The sequence below is a fragment of the Drosophila navojoa genome, chromosome X (genome assembly GCF_054131105.1).
Source record: "Drosophila navojoa isolate 15081-1374.11 chromosome X, UAZ_NAV_1.0, whole genome shotgun sequence".
Taxonomy (NCBI): domain Eukaryota; kingdom Metazoa; phylum Arthropoda; class Insecta; order Diptera; family Drosophilidae; genus Drosophila; species Drosophila navojoa.
The window spans coordinates 12,378,584-12,390,000 of NC_142895.1; the positions used below are offsets into that span (position 1 = coordinate 12,378,584).

Below are 11,417 nucleotides of genomic sequence, written 5' to 3' on the forward strand. Positions count from 1 at the left end.
TTTAGTTAGGATTTTTTTTATTTTTTTTTTTAAATAGCCTTAGAAATATATAAATTCTATTTGCTAAAAACAATATTATTTATATTAAAAAAAAATAATGAAACAAAATACGAGTTCCGCACATCAGAAGAACTTCTGCTTAGTCGAGGGCGTGTTTAAATCCAATCGCGACATTCTGTAAGCAAATGAGAGGCATTAGTTTTTAAGAGCACACCAAGGAGCTATTACTGGTATAACCTTGGTTTCTTCTCCGTTACAGCAGCGGGACTGGAGAAACTATTCGTTTTGACCAAGTCAGCATCAGACTCCTCCTCGCCATCTGTGTTGGCGCTGGCCAACGTAACAGTCTCGTTCTGTGGAGCATCTGGAGTGGAGTTCTCCTTGTTGGTCGGATTCTGGCAGTTGCCTTGGCACCGGCAGTTGGAGGTGCAACCAGTGTTAGTCAGGAAGCAACCGCAGCGCCTTGTGCTGCACTTTGTTCGACACTTGCAGTTCTTTGATGATTTGCGGCTCTCATCTGCCATCGAGCTCATGTCTATGGTGCTCTGTAGGCTATTGTCGTTGCTGGCAGTGTTGTTGTTGTTGTTGTGGTTTTTGTTGCTGGTGGAGCTACTGTTTGGATTCTCACCGTTGCTTAGCGATGTATTCGATTTCTGGAGAGAATATGAGTTGATTAAATCCGATATGCAAGAGCTGTACAACTCTGTTAGCTTACCTTGGGACGTTTCATCTCGGGCACCCAGTCTGGATCGTCGTCATGATCCTCAAAGCCATCGCTCACAATGCTGTCGTTGATCACGGATTCATCGAAAACGGGAGTTTTCTTTGTGTTGGAATTAATACGGTCCAATTTCTGTTGCAGCTTCTCTTTAGTGTCGAGCAGCTCTTCGACTATCTGCTGCCGTTCCAGATCTTCTGGGTTCTGAGCCTCATTGCCGCCCAGTGCATGCGAGCTGCGCAGCAGCACCGCGACCTTCTCCTCGTAGCTGCGCTGTTGGCTGAGCATAAGCTCAGAGTGCTCTCGCTCCGCCTGGCGTAGACGTTTGGTGAGCTCCTCGATGCGCTGCTGCGCCTCGTTCAGCTGGGTGCGCTGCTCGTCCACCAGCACCTTCTGCTCCATGATGCTCTGTGCCTGATCGCGTCGCTGCTGCACAAGATTCTTCAGCAGCTGCTTGTTGAGCCCGCGTGACTCGCTCACACTTTGGACGCTGTCGCAGAGCGCTGCAATGCGACTGTCCAGATCGTTGGTGCAGACCTTCTGCTGCAGATCCTCGATTTGTGCATTGCGCATCTCCAGCTCCTCCTCAAGGCTGGCCAACAGCTTGACTTGGTCGGCATCAGGATTCGCCAGCTCCCGCAGCTCTTTGCAGTGCGCATTGATAATGGCACGATCTTCCATCAGCTGCTCCAGACTGTACTCGGCATCGATTAGCGAAAGAATTACCTCCAGGGTGCGATCCACAAAAGCAGCCAGATCAGTTGCGCCCGGTTGCTCCTTGGTAAAGCGCTGGCGTTGCGCTTGTGCGGCTCTCTGCCGCTCCAGCGCATCCTTGAGCCTATGAACGGAAACCAAGGAAAACTGAGAGTAAATATAAATTGCCCTGCAGCACATCAAATTCAATTACCGTTTGTTAGTGGCCTGCGCCTCCTCACACTTCCGCTTGAGCACCAGTCGCTGTTTGGCATGTAGATTTTGCTGGCGCGCCATTTCGCTCTGCATCTTGCGATCCTTGCTCTTTAGCTGTGTGAGCTGCTTCTCGCTCATCATCTTCCATTGCCGGAAGCGGTCGGATTCACCGCGCATGGCGCGTATTAGCTTCACCTTGGACTCCTTCATGGCGCGTATTTCGGTGGTGAGGTTCTGGATCTTTTCGCGCTCCTTTTCACGCATCTTTATTATATTTGCCTGCTGCATTATCTTGCGACGCATCTCCGTAATCTCTTGCTCGAGCAGCACCAAACGCTTGCGCCGCTCCTCGGCCAGCTTAGCGGACGTGTCCTTCATCTTGGTGCTCCGCAGCTGATCGAGCAGCTCAGTTCGCTCCGATTCCAGCTGTTTGACCTTCAGCTCGCACTGCTTAAACTTCTCGTCAATGCCATCGTCTTCCAGTTTGCTAAAGTTGCGCGCAACACGCTCGTGCAGCTCCTGTTTCAGGGTCAATTGCCGATCGATGTCGCGCAGTTCGCCCTTGAGACACAGCTGCTTCATCGTGTGCTCTTCTGCGCGCGAATCCAAAAGCTCGTGCGACTCTGCGCTGACGGAGCTGGATTCGTCAACGTTCAGGCATTCTTTTCGATGTGTCTGCAATGCGTTCTCCGTCTGCTGCAGCTCTTCGTCCACGCACGACACCAGCTGCGTGATATCTCGCATCCTCTCGCGCCATTGCTTCTCCAGCTCAGATTGGTTTGTCGGCTGGTCTTGCTCGGGGCCACCTTCCTCTGCCTTGGGTATTGCGGCTTCAGTCAGCTTCGTCTTCAGCTCAACGAGGTGCAGCTTCAGCTTGTCGTGAGTGACTTCGGCGATGTGGGCACGGATCTCATTCTCGGCCAGATCGATCAGCGCTTGGTGCAGTTCCTGCTGCAGCTTGCGGTTCATCCTCTCACTTCGTGCATAGTCCTCCTGCAGCTTCTCTAGCTGCTCTTTGTACCTCCGCCCCTCTTGTGCACTCAATCCTTCCGTGGAGCTGAGACTGAGTCCATCTCCATTGCCCACGTTGCCGCTGCCCCCGCCATACGCGAGTAGCTCGACGCGAAGCTTCTGTATGATGTCCTTGAGCATCATTACCTCTGCCGCATGCGGATCCACATTCACGACAGGCTTGTTCTTGATCTGCAGAGCACGATCTGCGTATCTCAATGTGCTGACCGTCTCGGCCACGTTATAGTCCGCGGGACTAACACAGGCAATCATCAAGGTAATCGAGTTGCCGCCCAGCGAGTCCTGCAGCAGGCGTGTCAACTTCGACTGCCGGTAAGGCACATAGCCCGATGTTTGACCAGCTATAAGGATTGGAAGAGCAGAGGGGTTAATCCAAGGTGGTCTATATATATATGATTCAGATTTCACTTACAGCCCAGCACATTTATCACATTGCCCAATGCCAGGAGGCCTTTGTTGATGTTGACGCCTTCCTTGAATCGGTCACCACTAGCCAGTGTCTTGGAGCAGCGCTCAGAGCCCGCTAGGTCCACAAAATTGAATTTAGATGTCGTCACCGACTTCCTACGTAATCAAGTGTCATATATATTAAAAACTATTTAGGATGACGAGACGGAGGCACTACTTACTGCCCAACCTTCTTGGTGGCGACAACAGTTATGGTAAAGATCGCGTGCGATCGGGATGAGGTCTCGTTCATTGCCGTGGCGGCCACAGCACGGCCGGATGAGCCACGCATTAGTTCATCGGTGACATGCTTGGCTTGCGTTACCTCCACCTCGGTCACTCCAGGCATAACAATCCGGTTCTTGTCCTCGCGTATATCCACAGTACTATCCTCTCGCTTGTTGGGCGAAAACAGGTCGTAGAACTGCTCTTGATACAGCTCCACAAAGGAGCAAGTTATTTTGAAATGGAAATCATTGTGCATGGAGGCGGTCTCCTCAAAGATCTCGTGCACGGCACGTGGTATGACACCGACATGCTCGTCCATGACCCCATTGAATGCAGTCCCCATCGTGTAGGTCTTGCCAGAGCCTGTCTGGCCGTATGCGAGGATCGTCACATTGAAGCCCTGGAGCAACTTCTTTAGCTTGCTGCGCACACATGACTCATACACGTCCTGCTGCGAGTCACGGCTGTCGAACACGTAGTTATATGTAAAGGAGTCGGTGCGGTTCACAGTCACTTGTGGCACTCCATCGGCGACGCGTTGCACGGCGATGCGGCAGCCACGATCGAGCTCAGATTTTACCAGCGGGCGCACGCGCAGAGCAACAGTCACAGAGTCTGACATGGTTCGACGCAATCTGGTGCTGCAATTGCAATTACATGAGATGAATAACACATACACATAAATAAAATGCACATATTGATATTTCGGTTATTCTTTCACTTACCCAAATATTCTCTATCAATGAAAATTTGTATGCAATCGTAGTTCTTTGATTGCTTCAATATTCGAATATGCGTTGCACTAAGAAATTTCACAGTTATACACTAATACAATAAATTAATTAAAAAACTAGCTGCTGCAACTGCTGCTGGCATCTAAAGCAATTCGAAAAATGGTGGTATAAAAAAATGGTCGGCGGCGTCAGTATGGCGCAGCCCTGGAATGAGCAGTGTGTACACACGCAATGGAAAAAGATGATTCTGTTGATTACTCTTGTAGTGACTATCGGTTGCAACGATAGTTTTCTATTTCAATTTGTTTGAAATGCATAGACTAATAAATTAACGCAACTGAATTTATGAAATTAGAAAATAGAAACACGTTCGTATGAAGATATAATAAAACTGACGAAAACATTTTGTTTAGTGAGCATATAGCCCAAGATGAATTACAAAGCCTACTATTGATTCACAAAAAAAAAAAACAGAAAACTACAGTCTGAGGTGCCTGACTAGTAGATGCCCTGAACTTTGATCTTGTTAAAGTATGTATACTCTATAATTTGCATAAATCATATATCATACAAAATAAAGTAAATTTTATTATATTTTAATTTAACCAAAAATGGGAGAATATTAAGAATATTTATCTATTTTCGCAGGAGAAATGAAATAAAGTTTAAGAATCCTTGAGTACATTAAAGCTCCCATAGAATAAATTCAAATGAAATATAACGCAGATTTGTCATCCAAATGCATTTAATAACAGCGTACACATTATTAAGTTTTTAAAATAATTTGCAATATGGAATGGACAGCGAAGCAAGGAGGTGCTGCTGACCATGCGATAGTAAAATGCTCAACACGAGATACTTGAGATTTGCTGTAAGTGGTCACGTCTAATGTATACTTGTGGCAGATTCAACATTTTCAAGTCTATGTCGACCAGATCCAGCTGCTGCTCCAGCTGGAGCTTCAGGTTGCGCACGCGCAGCGTTCCCATGGACAAGGGTAGACGATTGTACTCCCCGATGAGTTTCTTTTGACGCGACTGGGCCGCCTGGAGTAGCGAGATGCGCTGTGACTCCGTAAGGAGCACCTGGTCCTGGTCCTGGTCCAGGCAGGGGCTCTCCTTTTCGATGCCATTCTTTGGCATTTCCGTTGTCTGCTGAGCTTGAGTAGCGGGCGGCGGCTCCTCGCACTTGGACTTGTGCGACTGGCAGGAGACCTGAGTGCGTGCACTCAAGGACTGATCGAGCTGCGGCTCCTGCTCCACATCCGTGACGTCGGGTATGGCCAGCTGCTGGACGTTGGGTAAATTCGAATTGGGGCTGCTGCCAGCCTTTAGCTTATCCAGTTCGTCCGGCTGGCACGCCTTCTCCTGCAGTTGAGCGGGCACAGTGTCCACAACGTAGCCAAGCAGTCGTTGATGTGCTCTGTGCTGCATCGACGGCTGCAGGCGCTGTGTGGGCACTTTGCCCAGCTCAAAATTGGAGGCGATGCGTCGCAGGCAGTCTCCATCCCGCTGGCCACCAACCACCGCCCTCCGCACGGGCAGCTCGTCGCCCTCGCTGCAGACCTGCTTGCACTTGAGCAGCGCCGCGCTAAGGAACTGCTCATCGCTAATGTCTTCGGTTTGTATTTGCTTCTCCGAACGGTCTTCGACCATGCGAAAGGCACGACCCAGGCCGCGCCCGCCGTTGAACAGGCGTCGCTGCGTCTCCATCAGGGGCAGCGTGCCGGACCGATGCGCCAGCGAGGCGGCTGTCGGCAGCGCATAGCTGGCCGGCGGCCAGCGATGCAAGTCCCTCCCATGCCTCATGCTCTCCCGCTCGAAGCGCCGCTGCGTCATCAGCGGCGTCTGGCGCACCATCAGCTTGTTCTCCCGCAGAAAGTTGCGCTGCGTGACCTGACCAGTGGCGGCGGAACGCTTCATCCACGACATGACGAATGGCGGAGTGCAAAATATAAATGTCACAATGTACAAACGAGGGCAAATGTAAACGACAAATCTGAACAAAATTCAACTACAAAATGAAGTATTATATGTGTATGTACACATGTGTCTATGTCTATCAATATATGTGGTATATTTCCATTCTATATATTGACAGCCAGGCCTCTGCTTTGGTTGTTTGTTTGCGCTTAATGGAATTCGAAAAACTTGAACGTATATAAAATAATTATTTCCTTTCTTGTCTCAGATGAGCATAGGCTATTGAACTATTGCAGAAGCGATAGGGAGTAAAAATATATATAGGTATTATTAAAAACATTTTTTTAAATTGTTATGATTGAAATATAAAAATATAAATAATAATATAATATATTAAAATAAAAAATATAAATATAAATATAAATAAATAATATTGTAGTTGAAAATAAAACATATACATGTATATATATTTTTATGTAACAGGCATGCATTTTTTTTTTTAAATAAAAATATATACGTATGTATATATGTTTATAAATGTATATAAATAATTTATGTATGTATACAAATTTATATACATAATGTATATAAATAATTAAAAAAAAATAAAACTTTTTTATGTTTTTATAATACAAAAAAAAATAAAAAATAAAATAAATGTGCGTATAATATGTATATATATGTATATAAAAAATTATATTTTTTAAAATAATAAAAAAAAATAAAATAAATGAAATAAAATATAAATTATAAAAAATAGTTTAAAAATATAGCAGATATTAAACAATTTAATAAATAAAAGGAAAAAAATATATAAAAAAATAGTGAAAAATAAAAAATTTAAAAGAAAAATGTTCAATATAAATTTTAAAAATCCATATATGTATATATGTATATAAACCATTTTATATTCATTTTGAAATGGTAATTTACAAAGCTTCTGTTGAAACATATATACATATGTATGTATGTATATAAGAAAAAGCTAACAAGTGCAGGGTATATATGGGTCGTTTCGTATTTATACACCTCCGCGCGGCACAAATTTAATGTGAATGCCATCCCGGGCGCGCAGCACCATTTGGGCCTGCAGCACAAGCGGCTCCAGTGGCTGGCTCAGCTCCAGGCGAAAGTGCGCCACAATGCGAGCGGTGAGCAGCTTCATCAGCAGCAGCGAGTAGCGGCGGCCAATGCACACGTGTGGCCCAGCCGAATAGGGTATGTAGCTAAAGGGAGCGGGCTGCTGCCGCGCCTGCAGCCAGCGCTCTGGCCGAAACTCGTATGGCGCTGCGAAGTGGCTGGCGTCGTGCGCCAGGCCGTACATGTTGATCCATAGGGTGACGCCGGCGCAGTAGCGTCGCCCGCCAATCGTCGTGGCTCGGGTCGTCTGGCGGCCCGTGCTGGGCACTATGGTGTACATGCGCAGAGTCTCCTGGAGCACGGCATCCAGGTAGTCAAGCCCATTGAGAGCATCCAGGCTCGTGGCGCCATCTGGTGGCAGCTGAGAGAGTTCGGTGTGCAAGCGCTCCTGCACCGACGGCTGCTTGGCCAGGGCATAGAGCACAAAGCCCATGGCCGCCGTGGTAGTGTCCACGCCCTGTCGACGATCGAGTTACAGATAGTGCGAGGAAGAGAGGGGAGGTGGCAGTGATAACTCACAGCGAAGACAAATGTGTTCACTTCGTCGCGTATCTGCTGACGGCTCAGCCCCGCCAGCAGCATTGCATCCAAGAGTATGCGAGGTCGCCGCTCCTGCTCTGGCTGCTGCTGCTGCTCTGCCATTAGCTGCTTCTCGCGTTGCTCGATAATTCGATCCATGTGCGAGTGAATCACCCGCAGCTGAACGCACAGCTCGCGCCAAAGTCGCGTACGCTTGAACACAAAATCGGAGGTCAGCAGAGGATTAATCATGCGCTTGAACAGCAGCTCACTGCTGCGATGAAAGGCGCTCACAATGGGCGAGTGCTCGGCCAGCTGCGTGTCCAGCGCATAGCCCATTGAGTTGTCTACGGTTAGAGTTATTCATTTATTTATTTATTAGACGTTCGAGTTAGTAAAGTTATTAAAGTGATTGTGGCGCTGCCAGCGCTTGTTTGAAAATCAAACGTTACATATCGATAATTTGTAGGCAATCGATAGCTCATGAATAAATAAATTTGCCAGCTCTAGAATGTCCTCATTCAATGATACAGTGCTCGAGCGCCGACTGTGGTGTCACTATTTATACCACACTTACCCACAATGCAGTCCAGAAGACAGGCGAAAAGGTAATCCGTTACCTCGATGGCATCTCCGCCTGTTCGCTGCAGCCGGTGAAGCAGGCGCTCCGCATGTGTGGACAACGCAGGCGCAAAGCTGCGCAGCAGCTGCGGCTGAAAGGCGGGCGTTAGCAGCCGACGCTGTGCCATCCACTCGCTGCCATGGCTGATCAGCAGGCCATTGCCAATGAGTGGTGAGAGCTGCTGAAAGGTGTCCGCTTTGCGCAGCGTCGGATCGTGCAGTGCCTGGCGCGTCTCCTCGGCGCTGTGCAGAAACACCCACAGCTGAGGTCCCAGCCAGAGGCGATAGGTGGCGCCAAAGCGTTCGCGCAGCTCTGTAAACACCAGAAATATAACTGCGGCAACAAGAAGCTTTTAACTGGACTCCAATTCGATCTGGCGCTGCGCTCGACTCACACTCTGGCTTCAGTTTGCCAATCATCTGGACATTGCCTAAGCCGGGCATGGCCCAGGGTCCAGGCAGGCTACAGCCCAGTTGCAGGCGCTGACGCAGGTGCCACAGCCCCAGGCACAGGCAGACAAACAGACCGAGCAGCAAAGTCAAAAGCGACATCTGTGCGCTGGAATTGATGAAACCAATTTGATTGACTGCAATTGCAATCGCAATTCCAATTGGAGCCAATGAGCACAATCGGCTGCGGCTTGTTGCTAATCAGAATATATATGTATGCATGTATGAACGTTCGCTTGTATGCAAAGTCAATTGGATTTAGATTAGAGTTCAATATACTATGATTTAACAGGGCTGTAAACTGGCTGCCAATGCTGTTAAGACTGTGTAAAGCGCTATCAGATGATATTGCTTGAGCGTATATGCATACATATGTACATATATGGGTAGATTTGTGTGGCTTCTAGTATCTAATCTGGTTTTAGGTAGACGACAAGTAAATGCGACCTTGCCCTAGCCAACTGCACAAGCAACTGCAAATGCGTCTGCTGGGAGTGTGTTAAGTTAACAGATTCCTGTTAAAGCAAGCAGTGCACTCGACTTGTAATTCACATGAACTTTACCGTTATAAATAAGAGATATGGTTTGTTAGAGAGTTGAATCAGTTAATAACATTTTATTTATTGTATGTAATATTGTTTATTCAATAATATATTCATGAATTTATTCATTTATGTACGTGTATGTATAACTTCTTTCTGATTTCATTTTCATTTCAAATATGCGGACACATCAATTTGTAATATTTGGAATTATTATCATTTGGTTTTTCATATATGTATATATATATCTATATGTATATATATTTTTTCATTTCTATAGCTATGCTCGTAATGTTTTTGTGGCTTCGTTTTGTTATTGTTGAGAATTGTTTCACTTGCAATTTGCAAGCTCTTTAACACATATGTAGTTTCATTAACATTTACAACGAATATAATTTGTGTTGCTATTTAATTTGAGTTTTTTGTTTTTTATAAGTTTCTTTCGCTTTAAGGCTACAATAATTCAAGTAAAATAGAATTTCTCATTTTGTCGTTTGTTTGCGTTTTGTTTTGTGGGCTTCGTTTCGTCATCTCTTGTCTACACTTCCTCTTTGTTCGTTCTTTCGCTTGGTTAGATATCGATCAATTTGAACAATATTTTCGTTAGTTATACAAAAGTTAAATATTCATTTTACAAATATGTATATATATGACATATATATAGCATATATATTCATATCTCTTTTGTTTCGCTTTCGATAAGAGCTCATTGCAAAAGTACTTTGATTATTAAGTAGAATTTAGAATTGAATTTGCCTCTGTATATATACACATATATGTATATATATATATGTATATATGTATATATATTTTTTTTCGTGTGCGTTTTCGTTTTTGCTTTCTAGTTCACTTAAAGTATGTTTATCGATCGATAACTTCACAATTTGGTAATTCGATTATTTGATTTATGTTCTTTGGCTTATCTAAGAGATATATCAAGAATAAAAGAGCGCATTGCGATGCCTCGCTGGCACCCGTATGACTGACTGTACGCGAACGATAAATATCGATTGGTTGGCCAATGCTCTCGATAGCACACATTTGCAGGGCATTCGTCGAGTTTCTTCGTGTGCGCTTTGTAAGTTGCCTGAAATGTGCGCAGACTTGGCAAATCGAGAGCATGCCTGACAATGTATATATACTCTATATACAATATGTGTATATATATTTATGTTTTTATGTATATAGTTTAATAATCGCTTTCACTAAAAGGCTCTAAGAGGTCATTTAACACTTGTATTTAGTTGTTTTGCCAACTCTACGGTTTTTTATATCTTCTTAAATTTTTGTTTTTCTTCTTCTTCTTTTTGAATTACATTTGTAAACTTTGAATTTTAAATGGATTCTTATAAAGCGATTTTCTACTTGATGTTGCGTTTTGCAGTATCTATTGTAGTTAGCTATTTAGTTAATTTGTTGTTGTTGTTGTTGTTATTGCAGCTTCGTTTTGTTGTAAGTTAAATTTTGTATGCTAAACAATGTATATATTGTATATATTTATATATATTTAGACCTTTTTCATTTGGTGTTGTATGTTTTTTTTTTTTTAATAATCGATGTATATTTATATTCGTTTTTTTGAATTCGTTTTTTTTTTTTTTTGATTTACTTTCATCCATCGGGTACATATTTGGTGTTTGCTTGTTCAGTTACTTTGACGGCTTTCACTCAATCCGGCTGGTCGATTATCCAATTCGAGGCCGATTCCATTTTCCAATTGGATTCCCATTGCTCCAATTGTAGCTATAAAAATGTATGTAATATGGGCGACTCGATTGCCCCATAAACCACATGCATTAAATATTGAATAAATACACACACACACGCACACATACATACATACATAAATACAGTCATATATATGTGTGTGTGTGCTAATGTGCGGTAGTTTCATTCTAAGGCTAGTACAACTCTAGTATGTATGTATGTATGTATTAACAAAACGCGTGTGCCGAAGCCAAGCTTCGACATTACAGTTGATTCGATAAGAGCTAGCTATGAGTGTACACACATACATATATCTTTGGTATACATATATATATGTATGTATGTGTGTAGCATTTAATCGGTAATAACATATGCAATTGCAGTGAGAATTGCTTCTTGGAAACATTTGGTGTAGGGCTTTGGTAGGCATAAATATGTATGTATGTAT

The 11,417-nt window shown here is 44.4% G+C and overlaps 4 protein-coding genes across 4 annotated transcripts in view; all 4 read right to left on the bottom strand.

The window, feature by feature from the left end:
* On the bottom strand, nucleotides 1–4,486 carry Klp3A (kinesin-like protein 3A). Its single transcript, XM_089263659.1, has 7 exons — nucleotides 4,060–4,486; nucleotides 3,289–3,975; nucleotides 3,072–3,223; nucleotides 1,626–3,000; nucleotides 716–1,556; nucleotides 238–653; nucleotides 1–175 (listed from the first exon to the last, which is right to left on the bottom strand). Exons 2-7 carry the CDS (start codon nucleotides 3,954–3,956, stop codon nucleotides 124–126), a joined length of 3,504 nt encoding a protein of 1,167 aa, XP_089119785.1. The 5' UTR covers nucleotides 3,957–3,975; nucleotides 4,060–4,486; the 3' UTR covers nucleotides 1–123.
* Nucleotides 4,487–4,795: 309 nt separating this feature from the next.
* On the bottom strand, nucleotides 4,796–6,125 carry LOC108657056 (uncharacterized). The gene has a single exon (XM_018109507.3). It carries the CDS (start codon nucleotides 5,997–5,999, stop codon nucleotides 4,914–4,916), a length of 1,086 nt encoding a protein of 361 aa, XP_017964996.1. The 5' UTR covers nucleotides 6,000–6,125; the 3' UTR covers nucleotides 4,796–4,913.
* An 829-nt stretch (nucleotides 6,126–6,954) lies between these two features.
* Cyp311a1 (Cytochrome P450 311a1) lies at nucleotides 6,955–9,015 on the bottom strand. The gene is made up of 4 exons (XM_018109400.3): nucleotides 8,666–9,015; nucleotides 8,227–8,604; nucleotides 7,650–7,996; nucleotides 6,955–7,587 (listed from the first exon to the last, which is right to left on the bottom strand). The coding sequence occupies exons 1-4, from the start codon at nucleotides 8,820–8,822 to the stop codon at nucleotides 7,012–7,014; spliced, it is 1,458 nt and encodes a 485-aa protein (XP_017964889.1). The 5' UTR covers nucleotides 8,823–9,015; the 3' UTR covers nucleotides 6,955–7,011.
* A 1,551-nt stretch (nucleotides 9,016–10,566) lies between these two features.
* Nucleotides 10,567–11,417, bottom strand: part of csw (protein tyrosine phosphatase non-receptor type corkscrew) — a 16,834-nt gene continuing 15,983 nt past the window's right edge. Inside the window, exon 9 of the mRNA XM_018109324.3 lies at nucleotides 10,567–11,417. This exon is cut by the window's right edge and continues 3,286 nt beyond it. The gene's annotated coding sequence lies outside the window, so the exon portion shown is untranslated.